This window comes from Protomyctophum bolini, assembly GCF_963924005.1.
Source record: "Protomyctophum bolini genome assembly, chromosome: 12".
NCBI lineage: Eukaryota > Metazoa > Chordata > Actinopteri > Myctophiformes > Myctophidae > Protomyctophum > Protomyctophum bolini.
The window spans coordinates 2,720,848-2,746,233 of NC_137873.1; the positions used below are offsets into that span (position 1 = coordinate 2,720,848).

The 25,386-nt window shown below is 43.4% G+C and overlaps 2 protein-coding genes and 1 long non-coding RNA gene across 3 annotated transcripts; 2 read left to right on the forward strand and 1 right to left on the reverse strand.

Moving 5' to 3' along the window:
• Positions 1 to 211: 211 nt before the first annotated feature.
• Positions 212 to 2,737, reverse strand: LOC308325324 (uncharacterized protein). Its single transcript, XM_080777813.1, has 6 exons — positions 2,610 to 2,737; positions 2,228 to 2,482; positions 1,938 to 2,124; positions 903 to 1,074; positions 529 to 677; positions 212 to 403 (listed from the first exon to the last, which is right to left on the reverse strand). Exons 2-6 carry the CDS (start codon positions 2,468 to 2,470, stop codon positions 222 to 224), a joined length of 933 nt encoding a protein of 310 aa, XP_080633939.1. The 5' UTR covers positions 2,471 to 2,482; positions 2,610 to 2,737; the 3' UTR covers positions 212 to 221.
• Positions 2,738 to 7,671: 4,934 nt separating this feature from the next.
• On the forward strand, positions 7,672 to 8,636 carry LOC308325513. Its single transcript, XR_013965030.1, has 3 exons — positions 7,672 to 7,981; positions 8,255 to 8,420; positions 8,582 to 8,636. It is a non-coding gene; the product is annotated as an uncharacterized lncRNA (long non-coding RNA).
• A 3,470-nt stretch (positions 8,637 to 12,106) lies between these two features.
• Positions 12,107 to 20,622, forward strand: LOC308325403 (DEP domain-containing protein 7-like; the record flags this gene model as incomplete). Its single annotated transcript, XM_080777890.1, has 12 exons — positions 12,107 to 12,191; positions 13,601 to 13,786; positions 14,720 to 14,861; positions 14,967 to 15,062; positions 15,279 to 15,325; positions 15,815 to 16,016; positions 16,760 to 16,896; positions 17,764 to 17,910; positions 18,447 to 18,589; positions 18,883 to 19,008; positions 19,954 to 20,029; positions 20,411 to 20,622. The coding sequence occupies 12 exons, from the start codon at positions 12,107 to 12,109 to the stop codon at positions 20,620 to 20,622; spliced, it is 1,599 nt and encodes a 532-aa protein (XP_080634016.1).
• Positions 20,623 to 25,386: the final 4,764 nt, after the last annotated feature.

Below are 25,386 nucleotides of genomic sequence, written 5' to 3' on the forward strand. Positions count from 1 at the left end.
ATACACTGGATTTAGGCCTTCCATTTAATTTGCCTGAATACAAGACATTTTTTTCCAATGGAAATATCCTAAAATTATATTTTTGAGAACCACTGTTCTAAATCCTAAGAGGTTTTTGTTTAAAAAAAAAAGTATGTTGCTGTGTGTGTATATAGCTAAAATATAAAATTACAGATTGTTGGAGGCAAAATGCTTTCTTTATTTTGTATTTATTTGACGTCTTAATTTGGCTCTGGGTGGATGAAGCGGGACACATGTGCAGCAACTGCAGCAGTCTTCTCTGGATGCTCGTACTGTGAGCACAGGAATCCAGGGACAGGGACCTCTTCCAGCTCAGCCACAAAATGTGCAGGGTTGGGGAACACCTCGTCAAAGAGGAGGTCTGTAAGCTCTGTCACATATTCTAAAATACACAAGAGCACATAACAGCATGTACAGTAGTTTGAGTAATTCATATGGTCTCAATTGCAACTAGAGCATTTATAATGCAAAGTTTCACTGATGACCATGGTATTGCATGTAACTGACCTGTAGTATAGTTGGTCTTAACCCTGTTGACAACGTGGTCCCCTTTCTTGGCCTTGGGAAACGTTATTTTGTGCTGCGGAACTCCTGACGCAGTTACCGCTTGGAGACGTCCAGCATTTTCGTTGAAATGCAATGCAGCGAGGTAAAGCCTGAAATGAGAAGAATGGGATGATATCATGAACCCAAGTTAGTTTTTAGATGGCTAGAAGATCACATTTTACATTGTTCAAGTGGCTGGCTTTCCCCCCCCCCCTTTTTTAAACACTGGCAACCAGCACATAGGCAGCAGATGCACAATATTTCCAAATGAAATGGCACTATAATAATAAATAATACATAACACTTGATTACAACATGATTATTATATAATTTACCTGCAAAGCATTCCCAAGTACGAAAAGGCGACATTTTTCGGAGCAAATCTCAAAATGACGCTATGGTAGCTTTCCAAGGCAGATGTCTGGTACAGAGGGCTCAGCTTCTTCACGTCTCCCAGAATGCGCTTATTCGTCAATGCCGTCTCCAGCTTGCGGATGGCCGTTGATCCTAAAGGGGGAAAGAGTATACTATTATAAAATACATTCAGTCAGTGGATTACATCTTGAGCAGTGATGATTTCGTCGACTAAAGCTATGACAAAAAATGTTTGTCGGCAAACTATTTTCAATGATGAAAACTAAATGAAAACTAAGCTATGATGAATAAAACGAAGATTCACAATTTCGTCGACAAAGACTGAAATGTTAGGATGGGACTAGTGGACAAGAGATCCAGTATTGCATGCTGATAATAGCAGCTCTACAAGCTCATGTGTTGCTCTGCATTGTGAGCTTGTAGATCGGCTATTTTCAGCAAGTGAAAAATGAGGACAGCCCGCCAAAATACATTTTAGTCAACTAAAACAACTGTAGATTTTGTCGATTAAATTCTTATATTTAGTTGACTAAAGCTAAATGGAATTTTATTCGAAAGACTGACTAAAAAAATCAAAATTTTCTGCCAAAATCAACACTGATCTTGAGAGTTTTGTTACAACAGCATTCTAATGACAAAAGGTTGCTATTGAATAGTGGCATACCAGGCTTCAGCCACTTGTTCTTGTCAGTCGAGGGGGGATGGAGGCACTTGGGGAAGTGTGGATTGTCATGGACATGAACATTGGTGATGTGGTTGATCACAGATGACCACTTTGCCACCTTTTCCTCTCCACTGGAAGAACCAGATGCTGACCAGTAGATATGATTTTTGATGCTGTTCTTCCACAGCTTGACCTTAGCGCATTCTTTCAACTTTGCCATGGCAACCAGCTTCTTGGTGAAAGCTGTTTAAAAACATATAAAATATATTTTATTGGATGGTGCAGCGGTGCTACAAATGATCAATAAACACTATTTTCCATAATATCCTACCTTTGCATAAATGCCACACATCGTAATAGTGGGTAATAGTGGGTTTTTCCTCCCTCATATATTTTTGGACCTGGTTGTGTCGGTCTGTCACCAGGAAATCCACCTTCACGCCAGCTTTGGAAAGGTACTTTAGACTCCTGATCAGCCCTTCTTTCTCCATATGGACACTGCTCTTGACTTCATTGCTCTGTGTATCATAAACACACACATGAATACCAGATCTGCCTCATTGGTGAAGTTCTGCACTATTGCTATACTGAACACATTTTCTAGTTTTACAAACAATTTACCTGTACCAGCTGGATATCAACTATCTTGTTGGTGTCGAGGTCCATCATGGAGTAAGAGCCGTACTTTGCACAGTGGCCTGGGCTGTCCGCTCGCATGTCTCCACCAAGAGATACTTTTTGGTTCCGTTTAAGACCCTCCAGCAAGCCCGCCTGGTGTAGCCGCCATTTATGCAGCACAGAAGCCTGGATGTACTGGTGAACGTGATTACGGTGTGACATCCTGCTGAACGTTCTGACATTCATTGCATTGAGCACCTGCAATGAAAAATATGAAAGTTCCTCTGTAACAGTGTTCATACCACATCCCTCTGTAGCAGAGTGGGATGCACTGAAAAATTAAAACACAAAGCTGCGGGAGAAGACTCCATTATTTCTTACCAACCTTGTTAGTCTGGATGAAAGAAGAGCCCGTGAAGTAGACAGCAGCCGATAGCTGTAGATTCCCTGCTGGTGTCCTGCGCAACAGTGGCTGACTGTGTTCCACTTCCGGCTGAATTCACAAAACTCATGGCTGCAGGTCTGTGTCACACTAAGGAAAGTTCCTTTTACAAATGTGCGCACCTTGCAGACACTAGCGCATGTGGGGCAAATACGGAAAAGGTCCAGCAGGCAATCTTCATACACCAAGTACTTCACTGTGTGCTGTGGCTGTGTTGGCTCTCTGTTGACAAATACAAATACTTATTACAAAGTGTATACTTTTCTAGAATAAGGAAGGCACTGGAGCAATAAAGCATTTAATATTTACAATGTGAAGGCAAATAACGTGACAACTTTTCTATGTCAATACATCTTCATCAGGTCAGGATGTATTGACATCGAAGTGTCACATTATTTGCAGAGTTTGTTCCAGTGCCTTCCTTCTACACATACCAGTCCCACTCCTGAGATGCACCGGACTAGCCAGAATTTGGCTTGAGGCGGGGTGGAACCCCTTTGTTCTTGTATAATCTCTCATATTGCTATCGAAATGGCTTTCTCTTGTCAGCACAACTGCATGAAATTAAATAATGAGGAATATATTATCATACATATGTACTATGTTGTACATCAGAGAGAAAATAGAAGATCTACAGATCTTTTTCATTTTGGCTAAATGTTCAGCTATGGCATATCCAGAATATGGATGCTATGGATATAACAAGCAATTCTTGTTTTACCGTTCATTGATGTCGTCATCTAATTTAGACGTGCTGGGATGGTAGGTGGGGTCCTCTTCTGAACCGAGGGATGGGACCTCAGACTCCTGAGAAGACAGCAGCTCTAAGAGAGGTTGCTTTGCTGCCAGGCTCTCAGCTGGCACTAAAGCTTTCCTCTTCAGAGATGTGCCTAGAGGCAACTGAAACAGAGTGCCCACACCAACAGTCTTAGTGGCCACCGTAGCTTGAGAACCTGGAACATATAAGAATAAGAGTGTTAAATACAGTTTAGATGCCTCCAAATACACCCACCACAAAAGTAGCGTCTCTCTCTGTACCAAGGAGGAGGGACTGTGATGGCTCGCAAAATGTACAGAGCAATGAAGCAGCTAGCTCAGTTATTGCTGGACTGAGCTTTCTCAGTCACCTTCTGAGGAGGCAGAACACTGTGTAAACACCAGTGTTGTGTTTTAAACTGTGGGTCATACAGATTATGTTTGATAACTCCAACTTCACCCCCTCTCAGTCTCTCAAAAGACTCAACAGGGCAAAGTAACTCTGAAAAATGAATTTATTGTTGCAAAGCCAATGTTGGAATAGTTAGCCAAGGAATAGAATAGTTAGATCAATAGATATATATATATTTATACATGTCATGGCATGCCATGTATAAATATATTGTAACCCCACAATTAATAATTACTGTCTCTAAGCCAATAAGAAGTGGTAATCAACTAAGTCTGACATAATATTTAGTTTAGTGATTTTACTAAGCTTTAGTACATTGTGTCCAATGACCGAATAATAGATTATAGGATATTGTGACAGCAGTAATTAGATTAGATTACATTTATTGTCACTGCACATAGTATACAAATACTTTGACAATGAACATCAGTATGCAGCATAATGTACTGTCTGTGTCGAATGACTAATGAATAGGTTCTGTTATATTTTATTCAATAAGTGACAGGAGTGTTGTCCTTCAAAAATTATATTGTTCATCAATAGAATCTGTCAGACAATTACAAACTACCATAATAACTTGACCAACCTTCACTCTTGCTGCTAATGAGGGTTCTTCTGGCAAGTTGCGTTGCAACTGTTCTTCTCCCCACAGAGCGGTCAGTCTGAACCCCAATTTCTCGGGTAGTGACTTTGTCACGCTGACCCTGTGTCTCTCTTGTGGATGGAAGGATCTGCTTTGTGAACAGATAAGATGACAGTATAAATTACTTATTCAGACATAGCCTACTTCTGCTCATGAAAACAATAGTGCAGGCTATGACTTGATCAATAACACCCTCGTAAATCTGTATGTAGAAAATAAAATAATGTGAATGTCCACTTGTAATGGCCTATATATATATAACTGTAGCATCAGTCTTGAGACCGCCCCTTATGCCCCTGTACACTTAGGGGGGTAAACCCTTACCTACAATACATGAAATGCACATGGTGTTTTGTGACAGTCAGTGAAGATGCATTGCATTTGCACATGTTCTATTGTGTTCTGTTTATCATCACCAGAAAAATGTTTTGGAGACTTTGGCAAATTATTTCAGTGGACAACACAACACAGGCATAACTTTATCAAAGAGCAGAACGTGATATTTCCAAATTACTCATATCCAGGAAACACTGCAACCAGACTAGGCTACTACCATCACTTTCCGGTACAGTGCAATACTTTCTGTATTTGGTCGATGGTCAAATCATGGAATACCGGACTTCTCGCCTCGGCGAGTGGACTTCACCTTTGGCGAGTGACCTTCCCCTTTTGCCGAGAAGGCTTTACTTTCCGAGGCGAGTCGCCAAGACCAATCGCCCCAGAAAGTGAAGCCTTCTCGGCAAAAGGGGAAGACCACTCGACCCTGAGCATGCTCATTTAGTCATTTCCATTGCGCTCATATCCAAGGCGCACATAAAGTGCGTTATTTCTTGCATTTTGCAGCTCCGAAATCGGGGACTCACAGAAAGACAGTGGAGAGAGGACGCAATGCCGTCAGCCCGCGCACGCACGCACACACACACACACACACACACACACACTGTGACACACACACGCACACACACACAAATTGCATACGTGCTACGTGAATGACATCATTTATGAAGAGTAGGTTTATCCTGCAAGTTCTATTTTAAAAACAATTATGACACTTAAAAGCATGAAAGGTAGCCTATTCGTGTTCCAAACCATGATTTATATTTGTGCACAGATTGCCAGACTGACCACCACCAGAAATCTGATGACACACTCAAGACTGAACCTCAACTGAACAAGTCTGTTGGCACCCAGCTCTCCAAGTACACACTAGTGAATCGAAGAAGTCAAGGTTTGTCGATTGTAATATTTCTGGTAATTTATAACGCTTAGGGTTACCACTCTGTGGTCTGTTGCCCAAATATCCACTTTAACATGTTATAATGGCATGCCTTTTAGCCATCAAAAGCTTTCTATAGTTTGTCAGGCCCACCAAGTTTTCTTTAATCACGCATGCCCTGTTTAATACTTCGTCATATGATGGTGACACACAAACATGGCTTATCTACAAATTCACTATGTTTCACGATGTGATGTGAGCTTGTAGATTGCCTATCTTGGTAATATAATATTTTTTCTAATTAGGTTCTCAGACCTCAATTCACTGGAAAAGACCTCCACACTCAACACTCCTGAAGCCCTTTCAAGCCTCTGAAATAATACGGCTGAGTCTACTTGATGATGGAGATGTTGGAGACTCCATTGATCACACCCCTGCTCTATCTAAATCAACAGAATCAACACTATCGTAAGTAGGGGCAAGAGACAGTGGGGGCAGTAGCATGCCACTTGGACACAGGCCGGAGTCCTGATGATGATAATGGCCATTCACACTAGTTTAATGGCCAGACAGGCCAGTTATAGCTTAAGTCACTCAGTCACTTCTGATGTTGTTGACATCAATTGCTTAGTGCTTTGTGTCCCCCGTTTCCTTCTTTGTCTCCTATCATTTGAGCAGACAAGCCTTACCCTCCATAAATGTCCCTAAATACATTGTGGATGAAGACTGTCTACTCCAACTGTTTGAAAAGTGTCCAGTGTGCTGCTCCATGTGTAATGTCCAGAAGATGACAATAGGGACCTTCCTGACCGTTTCTCAGCACTGCACCCAATGCCACTTCATCAGAAACTGGAGGAGTCAGCGAACCAAGAAGGTATTTAACTAGCGTGACTAGGCGCAGTCATTGTTATATCGACTTGTATTAATCATATCAATGATTTGGTCAGTGCACAAAAAGTAAGGCAGGAAGAGGCTGGTAAAGTGAAAGACGGCCCCTTGATTTTCGACCACAAGACATTTTATAATGGATACTGTGGTGACTTGAACTTCAGGTCAAGAAAGGACAATACTCTTTATCTTTGATTCTTTATCTCAAGATGTGCAGAACATAGGATTCATCAACATGGCTACATATCTGCTGTCAAAAGAGGAAGTGAACCCTTTTGCCTACATGTGACCATAGGAAAACTGTGCCAACAGATCTACTGATGGACTAATAATGTGGCATGACCATTTATTATTACAATGGAGAAGAGCACACTGTGCACGCACCTGCTAGAATCATTTAAATTCCATCTATCTTTTACAGACGGTGCCCTCGGATTACCCTCGCAGCTGCACCAATGGTCCAGAGAGTTCTGCTGCTGCTGCCATTTCTGAAATGATTGGTTTCAGTGATGAAAATTACTCCTCGGATGAAGGATCTATTGAGGTGGATGAGAAGAAACACAATTCAGATTGTGATTCCGTGGAGCACCACAATATAGACGGCAAGCTTGCAGACAGTGATTCTGATGAAGATGCAAGCAGTGAGTCTGACGCAGATGCAGACGGTGAGTTTGATGCAGATGAAGAACATGAGAATCTCCGCCAGCTCTGTCCTGAATGCGGAAGGTTTTTCCTCAGTCAGAGAAAGAGGCCTCACATATGTCAAACCAAAAGGCCATATTCTTGTAACATGTGTGGCAAGAGATATAAATCTGAGGGTAGACTGAAATTTCACAACAAGATCCATGAGGATGGCTACAAGCATTCGTGCACATACTGCTTCTCAACCTTCAGAACTAGGCATGACAGACTGTTGCATGAGCAGAACCATCCACCTGCAGCAAAGCCCTATCAATGTCCAGACTGTCCAGAGGTGTTTGCCAAGATGCGGGAGCGCCGTGATCACCTGCTGAGTCACAGAGGACCCAAAAGACATATTTGCCTAGTATGCAACACAGATTTTTCAAGTGACCACAAACTGCAGTGGCATGTAGCTGTGCACACAAAAGCAAAGCAGTTTGTATGTGAGGTGTGCCAGCGCTCATTCACTGAGTCAAGCGACCTCAAATCCCACATGTGTGTCCACACAGGAGAGAAACCCTATCAGTGTCAGCACTGTGACAAGTCCTTTAATCACAATGTTCGCTTGAAGAGTCACATCCAGTGTTATCATGGACAAGTCCCTGACCCAGGGGAGAAAGTTCAAATGGAGAAGACAAGTAGGAGTGAGTCTGAAGCAAAAAAAGACGAGACAAATGAAATGGAGAGCAGTGCTGTTGATGCTGAGAAGGCTGAGCAAAGTAAGGACACATGGGCCCGATTCACAGTAGTTTACATATTTTGAACATACCGGCATTCATGAAAATTCCTACTTTTAAGTGTCTGATTCATCCATCAATCTGGGAGAAAAGCTTGCGTATATGTCATTAGGTCAAAAATAAGTAGTTTATAAACTGCACTCATAACAAAAACAATATCAATGGCCAACATTTGTCAAATATAAAATCGAATGCAATCAAGTAATCATGACCTGCTTGTTCAAAGTGCTAAATTGTGTCAATCCTGATTGTTAGATCATTCTGCCAACCGAGCCATGAGAAGAGAGCGCGTCTTCAGGGACCGCACAAACATGTTTGAGGAAAGCGACGAATGGCTACAATGCCAATTCCGTTTACCGAGGCACAGTCTGGTCGAGCTCTGCATTGCACTGGAGCCACAGCTGACCAGACAAACAAACAGGTTAAAAAAAACATGTTTTGAATTTAATGCGTATGTTTTCAATTTGATTATTTTGGCCTTTTTATGCCATGCAGCAGAGCAGTTTGAGAATTGTTTCAAATGTAAGGTGCATTGCATATAACATTGAAGCCTATTTAGTATAATTAGTATTATCATTACAGGTCTCATGCCATCCCCGCACACGTGCAGGTTTTGTGTAGTCTGAGTTTCCTCGCCACTGGGACGTTCCAGAGGGAGATAGCCGAAAGGGCCTACATGTCCCAGCCATCCCTCAGCCGCACGCTTCCACACGTGCTGAATGGCATCATCGGCCTTGCACCACAATACATACAATTTCCATATACTGCTGAACAACAGCGAGAAATAAAACAGAACTTTTTTAACATGGCTGGCTTTCCTGACACAATCGGAGCAATAGGTTGTACGCATGTGCACCTCAAAGCTCCATCTCCCAATCCATCTGCATATTTGAACTGCAAAGGGTGTCATTCAATCAAAGTGCAACTCATTTGTGATGCCGACATGAACATAATTAATGCCGATACCCGCTGGGGGGGTGCCAGACACAACTCATTCATCCTACAAAAGAGCAGTGTGGACATGCGTCTTGCACAGGAGGCTGACGGTGCTGGATGTGCATGGCTCATTGGTAAGTGTTTTGCCTTTCAAAGCTTATTTTGTGCTTTTTCCCCCCTCACTTGGCTACATGGAAATTCAATTCACAGGATTGTATGGCTAACTATTAGCCTATCTCTATAGGTGATAAAGGCTATGCCTTAAGTACCTGGCTGATGACACCCCTGCACACGCCCCAGACCCAACAGGAGCAGGCCTATAATGACAGCCATGTCCGCACACACGCAATTGTGGAGCGCACTATCGGGGTGCTGAAAGGCCGCTGGCTGTGCCTGGACACGGACAAGGAAGGAGGAAAGCTCCTTTATAATGCCGATAAGGTATGAAATGTATAGTATAACCTCCACATTATTGGACCAAGACCTGAAGACTGTATGCCTATGCTATAACGGTACATGTTTTGTGCAGTCTATTAATTTGCTCCCATCTACAATTACAGGTAGGTAAGATAACCATGGCCTGCTGTGTTCTACATAACATTGCGAATCGCCATGGGGTACCCCTTCCAGCAGCAATGCCCCCACCAACAGACATGCCACCGGACCCACCTATTGAAGCTGAGGACAACAAGCCAGCACTGGCACTGCGCCAGCAGCTAATCGCTCGTTTTTTGAAGTAAGAATTATTATTTATTAAAAACATTTACTGAGAGCCCTTGACATCTCCATCTTGCAATTGCAATCCCGCACCACCACCTGAAACCACCTCCACCCGTTGAGGTGCAGATGCGGCCACTGTAGGCCCACTGCGCACACCAGCTCCTGGGTGGGCAGCAGTGGCAGGCAAGAGAGCAGACGCAGAGGTTATCAACTGGTGGTGGAGGAGGAGGAGCAGCAGACCCTGTGGAGCGCTGGGAGATGTCCGGATTCATCATGACATACACTTGTCATCTACACATGTCAGGGACTTACACACTGCTTTGTGTATTGCAAGTTAGTTTTTGCTGAGAGGAATTACACATCCTTTTAGTTTATTAACATGTCGGCGTAAACAAGCTTAGTGAATCGGGACAGAGGAAGGAGAGGATGTAGAGGAAAGCAAAAGTAGAAACCTGTCTTTCCTGTAAATCGTTTTTTCTTTTTTTCAACGTGTAATCCAGGAATACAAGAACACTCACCCCAGGACCTCCCAATCTCAGGGAGGACACTAATATACGGTAACTACAATGCCGCTGAGAGGGTTAAGGGGGTCCCATATTCAAGAATGTCTATTTTGTTTGATTTCACTGTTATGTCTATAACTATCTACCTTGCATACTGTCTAAATCGGAAGGAATTTCTGGACCAAATAACAGACCTTATTGGACACATCTTTTTCTGATTTTGTCCTTGCTTTCCTACTCCCTGCCTACATTTTCTTTGTGACAATAAAACTGATTCTGATTCTGAACCATTGTAATTAGAAGAGTTAATAAATAAATAAATAAATCGTATTGCCGTTCCTCCAGAAATGATTTGACTCCAGGTTAAAATGATTTGTTATAATTTATATTATTTTTATTTAAACTCTTTCAGAACAAAGTAATCTCTGTCAGTCTACATTTGCTTGTGCGTATCTGCTTTTTTATTATGGAGAACCATCCAAATCGACTTCACACTTTAGGCCAGTCAATCTAAGGTTTGAACCAAAAGAAATTGCAATAGTAATCGTTCAAAGTTTTTTATGATCTTAGGGTCATCCAAATAAAATAATAAAGAGTTTCAATTAAGTAATTAGTGGATCATGATAAAGTCAGGGTTTGAAAGTTGGGGTACCATTTAACGACCTATAGAATTTGTGCCAGGAGCTACATTTGCATGCAAAGGAAATTGACGTCCATCGCCCTCAAATGACATAGTTAAAGGCAGATTGACATACATAATATTGACCATTGTCTTGTGACTGCCCTTTTGATGTCCCTGCCTGTGTGTGTCAGTGAATGGAAGGCGGTGGGAAAGTGCTCTGAATCTTGAACAACACATAGGGGTAACTGTTGGTGTAAGAATTAGATTCTTTTTAATTATTATTTCATATTAAACATGCTTGTGGGACAGGTTTCAAGTGCTTCAAGCGAAACAGAAGGTGGCGGTATAATGCAAAATATGAAGCCAATGCTAGAAAATACCAAAAAAATAAGAATATCGTTTCCTGATCTACTGCTTGATGTACTGTAGACTGCATGCAAAGTTAACTATATCCATAAGAGTATAATTTAAACAATTAAAGTCTTTGTTTCGTGGTCCTTCAAACAAAGTTGTATTAGGTGGAAAAATCCACTCCATGCCAGGTGTTTTTCCCTTAGGTCCTTAAAGCTTCTTCAGATGCAATGGACAAATGCCTTATTTTAGCCAGCAGATGGCATTTTATCTGTCAATCATCGCCCCTATAGCTGCTCTGCCCCCCAACTTCAAATTCGACACACTTGCGTTCCACACCACCACAGGGAGTGCAGTGCCGGTGTCGACCCAACACAGTTAGTGCCCGGTGTCGAGTCTGTCGGATAGCCGGTTGTCCAGAACCAGCACAAAAGCCTCTGCCCGGGCTCTGGACCTGATCACCCCTATATCTCCCCTATATCTCCATATGGAGCTGGCCTGTTCTGACATCACAAAACTTCATATAGGTATCCGGTGTGGTCGCCCATAATCGACAGTGGTGGAATGGGACTTTTGTGGAATCAGGGACAGTTTATTGGCCTTAATTATTTTATATATCACTTCTATATTATCTACGGTTGACCACAAGTCACAACAAGACAACAGTTGTCAGCCTTGTTACTGTAGATTAGATGATCATGGAAATTGCAGATCTACAAGCTCACAGCATGTCCTCCTTATCGTCATTAGTTCACTCATTATGAGAGCTTGTAGATCGGCTACTTTTGGCATCTCAATCTCAATGTGGGATTGTGCAGACCAAAGTAATGATGTGGCGTGTATGTGCTGCCATCTAGTGGTTGAATGTAGTGAACTGACTGTCTGAGTTATTGATTGATAATTGATTGATTACCTGTATAAAAGGTGTGGAGTCCACTGGACCACTGATTGCCTTTTACGTCAGCTTGGTGAAAAATGCCTTCAGTCAAGGAGAGAGTCGCTGCATTGAAACTCCTTGAAGAGAAGTTGTTTGTTGGACCCTGGACTCTGCACTCCCAGGGTAATTCACTTACATGTGAGCGAGAGTTTAAAGCTTAAACTAGTGTCATAATAGGCCTTTGGAGGTGGCGTTTGACTGGTTTGAGTTGAACCACTGTGATTGTTGCGGCTGTTGCCTGACTTGCCTCACATTTTCATTAGAATTATCGGTCTATTCAGCCTTTCTTTGTGTACCCAGCGCTTGCTTTTGCATCTACTGTAGCGGCTGCCCCTTTCAGGACCCTTGGTTAAGATTTTCTGAAGTTTGAACGTTGCTTACCCTAGGGTCCCTGATCGGTTATTAAGCCCTCCGTAGGATGCAGATGTACATACCCTCCGTTCACGGAGAGCGGCGCGCTGCTTGAGTGTTTGTGAGATGTTTCAAAGATGCATAACGCGGCTATAGGAGACAACGGAAACGTGAGTGAAACTGCATTAACCGCCAATGCCGTTATAAGTATTTTTCATCATTTCATTTTGGCTTCTCTGAAATTCTCTCTTCCTCACTTCCTTATTGACTTCCCATTGTACCGCCTCACGAGCGGAGACTGACTTGCTGCGTGTCCCTACGTTACTGCCTCGCACCGACCACCCTGCCCTGGTGCTGGAGACGGTGCAAGGGGAAGTCAATAAGGAGGTGAGGAAGAGAGAACTTCAAAAAAAGATTAGAAATACTTAAAGGCATCGGCGGTTAATGCAGTTTCACCCACGTTTCCGTTATCTCCTATAGCCACGTTATGCATCTTTGAAACATCTCACAAAGTCACCAACACTCAAGCGGCGCCGCCTCTCTCCGTGAAAGAGAGTATGTAAATCTGCATCCCATGGAGAGTGGAATAACCGACCAGGGACCCTAGAGTAAGTGACGTCCTAGCCCCTCTCGGAACCCCCCGTAAAGCTTTTCTGAAATTTGGATGTCACTTTACGTAGGGTCCCTGTGCGTATCTATGTTTTCATATTGAAATGATAGAACGCGGACATAAATATCGTCGGATACGTCATGTCTGCATAGTTTGACGGCTTCTTTTCGTTTGAGTTATTCTGAATGTGTCAACTATAAGTAGTTATAGTATAACATACCGCTGCGAATTCTCCTGGCTTCCGCGCCACAGGAGATATTCGCAGCGGTATTTATAGGTACTTATAGTTCACACATTCAGAAGCCCTCAAACGAACAAAAGCCCTCAAAGAGCGCAGAAGGACGTATCCGAAGGTATTTACGTTTATTTATGTGTGCGTACCCGGTGGCAGGATGGAGGTGGAATAGGACCCCATGCTATCTGGGTCTCAAAAATGTCAGAAACTTCAGTAGTATTGGGTTCTGCTTGTAGGGCTAGTGACGTCCAAACTTCAGAAAAGCTTAACCGAGGGTTTCGAAAGGGGCTACATGTACTGTTGAGTGTTGACTGTTCATATTCTCTTCTCGTTTAGGTCACAGAGTGGTAACTAAGGCAAACCACTCGACCATCTTATGGAGGGGGCTCATCTCCCATCTCAAAGCCTCAGTGAAGGTTAAGGATCGACGCATCCATCTCAAGTCGCACAGTAGCTGTTTTGTTGGCTCTGATGCTATAGATGTGGTAATGGATCATCTCTCCCATGCTAGTGGCTTCGAAGGTATTTTCTAGGCCTACTACAGTGATTCTCACTGAGAATTTATCAGCTTTGTGAAAATGCAGGACCCCCAGTTTATTATGAATTAAGAACCCCTCTTGATATTTATTTTTATTTTTACAGAGGGTAGTAGCTGAGCACAAGTGCTCATTTTCACTAACGCCCTGCACATAGAAACACAAATTAAAACCTTGGAGCTGACCAGTAAAACCTCAGTCTTATACTGTTTGCCGCTAAGCAGCTACACTGGAGCAGTTGGGGGTTCAGTGCCTTGCTCAAGGGCACTTCAGCGGTGTTGGGTGAGTGATGACCAATCACTTCCCGACCCAGATTTTTCCTGCCCGTCAAGTCTTGAGTGTTCATTTAACTCTTGAATGTACAAATGAATGGAACCCGCAAGGGTCCATTTGGAACTCTAGTAGTCTGGACGCTGCATTGAGAACCATTGTACTACTACACCATAAATCTTTCAACAATGTCCTCTGATAGATTAACCACTTGATCCCTATATATTGTTGTATGATGAATAGTAAAAAAAAAATAGCTGGAAATTGCACTCTGATGCACCGTGAGCTTGTAGATCAGCCATTTTTGAAAAGGTGCCTATACCTATAATGTGCTCAGGTTGAAGGTGATTCAAATTAATGAATTATATGATGCCACAATACTGTTGATTGAAAAAGGTTAAAATGTAATTTAGATGCAAGGTTAATTTGTTTACCTGGCATCCAATAGTTGCAATGTACAGATTTGTTTTTTCAGATGTTATATTGTTTAGACTGATTCTTGGTTTATGATCCTAAATCCTAATTTACTGAGGTGCTAAAACGGTCTCTCTGCATTTGTTGTATGTCGCTCCAAAGAGTGTCTGCTAAAGGATGCCTAAATTGATTAATGGTACCCCTCCCACCACCATCACTTTCTTCACAACTGCAGGTGTTGATATCCAACGGGACAAGATTGTGTACATCTGTCAGGCATTGTTGAACTGCAATGTGTTTGAAGCAGTGGACACCAAAATGTTTGGGAAAGACAAGAAGCAGGATGTGTTTCAGGACAGCAAAAATGCTCTCTACAGGTTAGTCTCTCACACACACACACACACACACACACACACACACACACACACACACAATTGGTTTTATAACACTGCAATCTGAATATGCTGTGAAATATTTAACAGGTTCCTGGACACAGAAATGCCCCCAACGGGTGAGTTGGAGACAGGCGAGCTCTGCCATGGAATCCTCAACTTACTGTGCTGTGCTCCTACAGACGGGTATGCAGAAAGGCTCGTATATCAATTTTGATCTTTTAGTTTTTACTTGGCATTTGTAGTTTTAGCACCATATATAATATACATAGTGATCAGCCAATCACAAGCCAATGTTTGTGTTCAAACAAACCCGTAAAGCTGGGCATAGGAGGGGCTAGCGCCCCTCAAAAACAACTACTGCAATATGAGCTTTCAATTATCTTTCTTTATGTTGTTTAGGCATGAACATCCAACTTCTAGTTCCAACTCTGCATTACCGCAATCATGTAAGTCAGCCATTTCATCACAACTAAACGCTATTGGCCATAAGATGGTCTCAGACAAGACCACCCAAAAGGAAAAATATCCACAGTAGGCTATGGACTTTGTTCTAAATGTGGGAACTGCCCATAGATCCGAAGTCCCGTTAGTCCGAACATGCATTAAGGTTGCTTGCGGGCACCCTACTACAGTATTTTTGCCCTGACACACACTGGGATGCAGTGTAGAAGCTACCCCTCTTGTGTCAGTACTTTCAGTACTAACTGGAAGTAGAGAACTATCCGTTAGGACTGTCCGTAACCCAGACATGTTCTGGCCTGGGCATGTCATAAATGGGGGAATATGGTGACAATTTCAAATCTATAGGCTTATATTGATGGACACACACACACACACACACACACACACACACACACCAAGTATAGACCCTGGTCAGCTGAAGTATAGGTGGTTAACTGTAATACTCCTCCCATCTCTGTCTTCTTCCATTGCAGTTGTGGATGAACTGTGGCAGGAACAGACCATGGTCAGGCTGTTAACAGTGGTAGAACTCCCCATGCTGGATGGATTGCTTCAGAGCAACCAGAACCCCTCACCTTCTCCATGTCGTCAGCGGGCTCAGGACAAACCAGACCTCGTCTACAGCAGCAGCAGTCACCTGGACAGACGGGTCCTCAAGGCGCTTAGAGACTCAGAGTACGTAGGTGGTAACCGTTAGATCAGCTGTTATTACTAAAGCCAGAGGATATGTTTTTTTGGCGGTCCTTGGCATGTGAGTTTGGGAACCTTTTGATTGAATATTTTATTAGACAATATATAATTGCAAACTGCACAAGGTACAGTCTAGCTGTAGGGAAAGCTTGAATTATCATCTTTCAATCTGCAAAACGTTTGTTTCATAATAATCCACCGTAGACATGTTATGAGCTACTTTCTGTCAAGAAATTCTGTGCAGGTGATTATTTTTCCAAGTGTGGAGTTTGGAGGTCACTGAATGGTCCTTTTGAGGGAAGGGGGCAGGGCATTCCACACTTGAGTAGCAGTGCTGTGGAAGGTGAATTCTGCCCAAGAATCTTGTCCTTTGATTTACTCTTTTGATCGCCCTTGTTGCCATGCTTTCGCCTGTCAGTATATTGCCAGGATAGATATTTTCTCATTTTGGTTAAGGTGCAACTTGCGGATCAAGCGGTTAGTGCTGACGTTTGTCATTTTGATACATTCTGGGAAAAGCCAAACTGTTGAGGAAAATTATAGCTATCAAAGAAAAAAGCTACTATAGCGGCCTACTTGTGTTTTAACGGGCACAGCTTTCTTTCTTTTTTTTACTGAACATTTATAAGCTTTATAAGCTTTATAATTGGAATACAGTAGCCTACTGGGGGTTTCACATCACCTTTTTGTCTTCTACTAAGAAATGTGTTATTTCTTGTCTTCCTCAGGGAGGATGAGTGGTTCTGTGCAGCGCTGGACTGTCTTGACAGCCTCCCTGATCAGCCAGTGGTGGAGCTCAGCAGGGAGCTGCCCAGATGCTCCGCTCATGATCATGACCGTCACAGTCCTGGCTACACTACGGCAGGTAGTCGCAATGCAAATGAAAGCAAGTGTCTTCACCTAGACAATTTATATTCTGTCCAAATCGTTTCTTGTCAGTGAGTGGAAAACATAACCTATGTTCAAATGTAGTCATTAGTCACTAGCTCTTTTTCATTGTTTTTCAATGCATAAAACAACAGAATGAGCCATTTTAACCAAGTGTCCAGCCCCTATTTTGGGCGTGTACACCAACATTGTAAATGGCCAAGGCCAACGCGTTAGAGTTGCAAGTTTCTGCCTGACAAAAGAATAATGCTGCATACCACGGTTTAGGGTAAAAAACACTGTCTGAAGTTGATCTTTGATTGTGCAGTGCCTTTTTACATTAAACACTATGCAGGTTGACCAAAAGGTGACCACATAGCAGCCACTTTTTGAAGGTGCTGTTCAGAGCTCTTCTTTTGGCCTAGCAGAGTGCTTGGACAAGCAGAGCTGTTCGTCAAGAGTTTATCTGTGTTCACCTGACAGCTTATGTGTTGTTGTTTTGTAGCACAGAATGTGCGGATTTGATTGGCTGAGCACGGAATGTGATGTATGATAAGAGCGCCCCTCACTTTACACACGCGTGCGTGCGTGCACGCATTTCAATTTTGACAAATACACCTGACAGCTTGTTTACAAAAGATTGATATATGAAAGGCAGTGTTTTCCTTCATCCTTCATAAAAGGTGAATAGATTAGAGGCTACAATTTGGGTTGCATGCATGTTCAGTGAGTAATAAGATTGTCCCTTTTTACTGTATAATTCAGAGTAACACTATTTAACGTGCATATCTTTAGATTGTATTTATAAATCGTTCAGAGAAGAACTATGTTAATTTCAACACAGTAAGGTTTGTGTCTACCCCAGGCCTGGTTGGGTTCTGTCTGGATCCCATGGGCCAGAGTAAGCTGCTGATTTATGAGGCCTTGGTCAATCACTACAGCCACACAGACAGGCCTGCCCTGCTGCCCAATCACATGAGTGACGTCTACACCGCCATCATTGACCTGCTGGGTGAGAAGTGAAAAATCAGACCCTTCACATAATGATTTTCTTTATCTATTGTAGGGCAGGCCTACCCCTGCTGGATTCTAAAGTGATGGGAATGTCTTATGTTTCTAGTGAATCTGTAACTATTAGTTCAAATTAAACTTGATGCAAACTAAGTATATTTATTTATAGCAAAACTAATGCTCGACAACAAAGCCCTGTTAAACTTGAAGGACCCTTTCTCATACACAACCAAATGTTGCCAATGTTTACCCCTTGTTCTTCCTTTTAATCTTTACAATAAAGTGGACATTAGACTGGAAGGGTTGGTACAGTAGGATGACACACCCATAACATGCACGCCAAAGTGCAATTGCAGTTTGTAACTCCACGTCCAGTCTTAACCTGAGTTTAATCATCATTCTACTGTATAAGCCATCTGAGGTGTATCATGGGTGTTTTCCTGCCAAATGCAACCATCTGAGGTGTATCGTGGGTGTTTTCCTGCCAAATTACATATCCATTCTAGGTACCCTTTACGCTGGTTTCTCTCTCCCTAGTGAATGCAAAGCTGGACAAGGCACTTGAGGCCCTGCAGCTCTGTCTGAAGCTGCTGCCTCCTAGCTGTAGAGAGGAGCTGCACAAGCTTCTGACTTTCCTGGCTCTTGCAGCTAACCCTGGGGCGATAAAACTGGACAAACAGGTTGGAGACACACACACACACACACACACACACACACACACACACACACACACACACACTCTCACTCACTCACTCACTCACTCACTCTTTCTTAAAGGATCAGTCACCCAAGGTACTGCAGCGTGGCACAGGAGGACTGTATTTAACCCCATTTTCAGCTTGAAATATTATCGCAAAGAGTAGTACTTTTCTTATAGGCCAACTTCCAAAGCAGTGCCATATTTGGCCTGACTTGTTGAGAATTGGTTTTTATGTTTTGGTTTAACACTAGCTGTGTGCTGTTGTACTTTTAGATGGAGAACAGACAGGCATTGGTGAGATCCTTCAGCAGGGCTTTTCTCCACAGCAAGAAGCTCTCCATGGAAAGGGATCAACTGATGGTGCTCTTCATGATTGACAACAGAAAGGAAATCTTCAAGGTAGCGTACTGTAGACTATGAACTTAAATAAATATAGCAGACATTTTGACTAATGTGCTGTAGAATATACAGTAGCAGAAGGCTACTAGGCTCTCTTCTAAACGAGAGGCTTGGAGCTGATTATTAAGAGACTTGAATTTACGGACACATATTTGTGAGCTCATAATATCCAACAAACTATTTTTGTCTAGGGTGCAGTGCTACAGTCTGCTGTTTCCCAGAAAAAACTCAAAATGCCCTTTGCCCTCCTTTTACTTGGAGGAAAGCTCATGGGGTGACCAAAATGAGGCTATCCATCCGTCCATTAATTGTTAAGAGATATGAGCATCACGCCTGTGACAGACATGCGCAGAGATAGTTCAGTCAGGAAACCTCAGTGCAGTTGCTGCCGGCCCTTAATTGGGGCACCTCAGCATCACATTCACATCCAATCACACACTCATTCCATCTTCATACCGGCTATTTAAACTGGAAGTTTGAACTGCTCAATCTGCTTGCTTGTTTGCTGCTGCACACTGATAATGCTGCGCTGCTGTCTGCCTACATTTTTGCCTCTCACCCTCCTCCACCCCAGCTACCACCTGTCGTTTTGGATCTGCTGTTTAGGTACGAGGGATTCGGAGTCCCTATGGTTGGGACTGATGCGCTTGATCCGAGTACCTAAAAAGCAGATCCAATTAATCGCCAAACCATATTACATATATTGCTCATTTTATATTCAATAAATAATATATTCCATCCATTCTTGAGTTGTCCTGACTGAAGTTCTAGGCGGACGTGCTGATGGATGTAAATGGATTACACTGTTTCACCTACTATCAATCAGCATTGTCTTCACTGAATCGTTTGTTCTAAATGGTGCATTTATATATACGGTTTCCATCTAGCTCCTCTGCTGGCTACTCTACCCCTAAGCCACTGCCACTTATTTCTGTGCCTTTATAGATACCTGGGGCTCTACACAAGAAGGTCAGCGATATTTTGGACAGAATCTCGAATGGGACTCAACCAGATGTAACGGGTAAATAATTTTCAAGAAATTATTTGTAATGGAAAACTTAATGGATAAATGTAAAACATAATGGCCTGGGGAGCCACATAGAATGCTTACAGTCACCATAGGTTGCAGTTTACCATTGCTCCCATTCACATTGAATGTCCCTGACTAGACCATCTCAGCGTCTCTAATATCATAGACAAACATTAGGTTTGCTACTCAGGGGGGAAAAATGTTCATTGGTCATTGGTCAAATTAAATTGATGATTTGTATGGTATATATTGGGGGGTTTTGAGAGAGGTAGGGTGGTGCCTTAGCACCCTCTACTGACCTGCAGACACCACTGGCACTGCTGAGCATAATCTTTGTGCATAAATCTAATTGTTTTATTTTTTATCTCCTAGGCTCTACATTCTGCCAGCAGGACCCTAGCAGCATCTATCCTGACACTACCAGGAGCAACACAAACCAGCATCTGTGCGATTTGTTGAAGAACATCCACCTGGACCCTAAAATCTCGGCCAAGGAGAGAAAGCGCCTACTGGGTCAATTTCACCAAGCCCACCCAGTGATATTTAATGACTACTTTGGTGATTCTGCTCTTGATGTATTGTAAATGTTTTAGTAGGAACACCAGGTTGAAAGTATGTGTCCTGTCTGTTTTAATATGTGATAGCCCTGTCAAAAATATTAAAGGCTTTTTAAATGTTCTTGCTCAAGAGTGTGCTTGAAGCCTCTCCCGATTCACTAGAAAGTAGTTTTAACTTGGTGAGCACCTCATCACCAGGACTGGGGTTGCTCTGAATCTCGGCAGCACTCGGCTCGTCTTTGTTCTTCAACATATGACAATTATTTGACTAAACTGCAGTCTGACCTAGTGTTGGCTGATATCTGGGGCCATTTGATTGCACTGATTCAGCAGTTTTTTTTTTTTTTAATGGGGGACATGTGAATGGGCTTGAGGCATGCAATACTGTGGCTGTCTTTGTTTGCTTTTGTTTTTGTATGGTGTGGATGATGGCGTAGATAAACTTTTCCACCAGAAAGGTGCCAACCTTTCCTCCTTACATCATATTTGGTATTGATGAGGAGTATTTAGGATACTGTAAGGAGTTATCCAATACTGGATGACTCCACAGTCTTAAGGTTTTGGATAAAGTGGATGAAGTATGTTAGGATTAGAAATTACATTTAATGACCACTGTTGTGGCTGATAATAATTTACAAATAAATTACTCATGCCGGCAGGCTAAGCCTGGGAGCTAAAAACAAACTGTAATGACGCGCGACAAAACAATGATAAAATGATTCATATCCAAACAAGCTCAAAGTTTAAAACGTTTATATAGCTCGGTGCACAAAATATTACAATACAATAAATATATATATATGCAATAAATATGTGCAAAGAATCTAATAACAGTCAAACAGTGAGCAAACAACGTGAATGAATCAAACTATACCAAAGTGTATTGTGCGGTCAACAAAGTGTATCCTGCCTCCAAGTTCAAACAGCCTTAGGAGTGAGCTGGTTCAGACGCGCATATTTGTTGACTACCAAGGGCCACCCACAGAGACGCTCCCACCAATAACGGGACGTCAATGCGGTGCCCACACCCATCACCAACCAAGTGACAACCACCGTAGCTAAGCACTCTTTGGCTCCTACATTCCGGCCCCTAATTAAGCCTTGCATTAATTAACTATTATCAATTATGTAGGAGCCCTTAATTAGCTTTAGCAAAGTTACAATAATTCCCAAATGTAAAGTCAATGCAAATTAATTCAGAATAATGCATCATTTTCTCCATCGATAGGATCTCCATTCCTCCATAAACTCTCCACCTGCAAAATAGAGACAAAGCGAGAGGATTCGGAGCATGAGCGCCCCGAGTAAGACTTCATGGCTCCTCTGCTTCTTGAAGAAGACACACTTTAGTAATGGGCCTATCCAGGCAGCTTGAGCTGCCTGGACTCTGATGGTCTGCATCTCCTCATGCACCTTCTCATCCTCCAGACCAGACTGGACGAGAAGCCTCCTCTTCTGAGCCAAATCCAACAACAGTCTCCTAAACCTGAGAAACCAACCAACCATCTTTCTCAGGCGGAACCAGGGCGAGAAGTGGGTACTGAACTGCATGACCAAGTCTGCCTGCTCATCAGCTTGGATTGCATTCACAGAGGCCACCATCTTAACTTCAGGATCCTCTAGAGAGACCTTTCCAGCAAGATCAGACTCCGTTTCAGGTTCAACAAGGAACTTGGGTCCTGCCACCCAAGCATCGGACTTCAGGAAGGATTCCACTCTGGTCCCTCTGGAAGCCAAGTTCCGCTGGATTACTCAACGTGTCAACGTATCTCCACTGAGAAGGACTGGACATTGTAAGTATCTCGGAGACACGATTTGCCACAAATGTCTTGAACCTTGATGTTTCATTCCGGATGTATTTCGGTAACAGGTATGTGACCGTGCCATACCAGTCCTCGCTAGCATCCGCGAAGTGATGCGATTGAGCGGAAGTGACTTCTCCAAACTTGGGAGGTTTCAAGCACCTGCACAAGCGAAACTCTTCGATGAGATGAAGCTCCTCCAGCCAGACTGTCCACTCCCGGACAGTGCTTACTGGCAAAACATCATCCCAGCCCAGCTGATCCCTGCACAGGCGTTGAAGTAGCCTCTTGGCGCTCAGCACCACAGGTGCAAGAAACCCCAACGGATCGTGTATGGAGCTAACGGTGGACAAGATCCCTCTCCTTGTCAGAGGTTTGTCCTTGAGTGTGATCTTGCACTCGAAAGCATCCGACTGGACACACCAGTGTACGCCCGGAGCCCTTTCCACAGGCAAATTGTCATTGTCCAAGTCAAGATCCTTGACATCCACCGCTCTTTCCTGTGGAGGTATGGCAGCGAACACAGCATATCTGTTGCTAATCCACTTTGTTACCTGGAAGCCTCCTTTAGCACACAGAGCCCGATGTTGGTGATATAGGGACACTGCCTCTTTTTCGGGGTTCGTATGGAACGAACAGTCCTCGTCAAATCTCCTTTTGAGAGCCGGGGTACGCTGCTCAACAACCTTCCTAACTGAGCCATTGACGGCCTCCATGAAATTCAAGTCTTCCCTAGACATTCCAAGCTGTTACTCCTGAGCACATTCAGGGAAGTCTGCCTTCATCTGCTGCTCCCACACCTGGTCTAGTCTTGCGACTGCAATCCGATTGACGGTTACGTCATGGCTCGTGTAAGTGGTGTCAGTAGTGCAGTCACCCCTAAGAGAACCATTCACGGTCCAACCCAACATGGTTCGAATGGCATAAGGACCACCAGACTCACTTCTGACCACCTCCCATGGCTCTAGAGCCTTGGGGACGTTGGTGCCAATAAGAAGATCCACTCCTGAGTCGATTGCTGTGATGTCTATGTGCTCAAGGTGCGGCCAGTTCCGCAGATCTTCCTGCCTAGGAATGTTGCCTTGGTGGACAGGCATGCACTTCTGCGTGAATATTTCAGGTAGCTCACAGAAACAGTCTGTGTCCAGCCCAGCTACCTCCAAGTCCATCACAATGTGACTGCCCACCACCTTCTCCTGACCCATTGTCCGTAGGAGAATATCTGACTTTCGTCCTGAGAGGTTCAGCCGTTTCATTAGCCCTTCTGTACAGAAAGTAGCCGAGCTTCCAGGATCAAGAAATGCATAAGTGACCACTGTTTTATGACCCTTCCTAGACTTCACTCGAACCGGAATTATAGCAAGTGTGCACTCACCATCTCCGGCCCCAGTAAGACCGCTGGACTGAACTGAGATCAGAGCACTTTCATCTGCTGTTCTCTCTTCACCTTTGGCCTGCATAGGACCTTCCCAGTCTTGGGAATAGATATGCAGCATGCTGGGATGTTTCATACCGCACACCTTACACACCAGGCGTTTGCGACATTGTTTGCTTTGGTGCCCAGTGCACATGCAGCCAAAACACACCCCTTTCTCTTTCAAGAAGGACATCTTATCGATGTGTGTCTTCCTTTCCAATAAAGAACACAGGTCCAAGGTGTGACCTGCTCCACAAAGCAAGCAAGCTCCAGGTGAGCTCCTCTCTCTATTCCATCCAGTGTCATTGTCCCCTTCGACTGTAGCGACAGTGGTCGCAAAGCTACTTCCCCTGGGTTTAGAAAAGGACTGGGATTTGGACTGCTCTTAAGGAGTTGAGCTTGCGTAGTATAGGTGGAGGCGTTGGTTACAAGTTTTAAAAAAATCTGGTCAGTATTTTCACTGAAATTGTGTTTGCTGTCAATATAATGTGCCTAAGTATTTAAAATTGTCTACTGACCTCACAGTGTTCATAGTACTGAGTACTGACCTCACAGTGCTCACATAGTGCTGACCTCACAGTGTTCACATAGTACTGACCTCTCAGTGTTCTCATAGTACTGACCTCTCAGTGTTCACATAGTACTGACCTCTCAGTGTTCACATAGTACTGACCTCTCAGTGTTCACATAGTACTGACCTCTCAGTGTTCACATAGTACTGACCTCAAAGTGTTCACATAGTACTGACCTCACAGTGTTCACATAGTACTGACCAGAGAGTTTAGAGACTCTCGTAGATGTATTTATCAATTCTGACAGTCTAAACTAAGGCTCACATACATAGTCTGGATTTGCGGTGGTGAGGTGACCACCGAACTACAACATGACGTCACTGAGGTGACCACCGAACTACAACATGACGCCACGAGCCGCGGTGAAGAGTAAACCCACCGCCAACCGCTCCAGCCCTTCTCTCTGTTTTTACTCACCACCGCCGCTCAACGTTATTTCAGCTCCAGGTGGTCAGCTCACCACCGGAGCGGTGGTCAGCTCACCACCGGAGCGGTGGTGCATGGTCACCTCACCACCGAAAATTCAGACCATGAATAGGCCTTAAGAAGGCCTCTCTCGCCCCATGTTCCTGAGCCCGAAATCCCCTGCCCTTGAATAGCTCTGAACAGATATACAAATGAAAAATATAAGGTGCTTACCACCTGTCCGGTACACTACACACAACACACACACACACACACACACACACACACACACACACACACACACACACACACACACACACACACACACACACACACACACACACACACACACACACACACACACACAATCAGAAAGCCTGTTGCCTGTGATTGGTTAGCTGATCTGCTCGTTTACATATGACATAACTTTTCCCTTCAACGTCAATGGCGTTTAATGTTTTGATGTTTAATTTATGTTTACATTATGTTTTGACTTTATTAAGTCATATTTAGCAGAATTCTGACCTCATTTCTCTTCATTGTTAATGGCAAATTTTGAGATGTGTCGGGACAAAAGCTGTATATAGGAAAACAC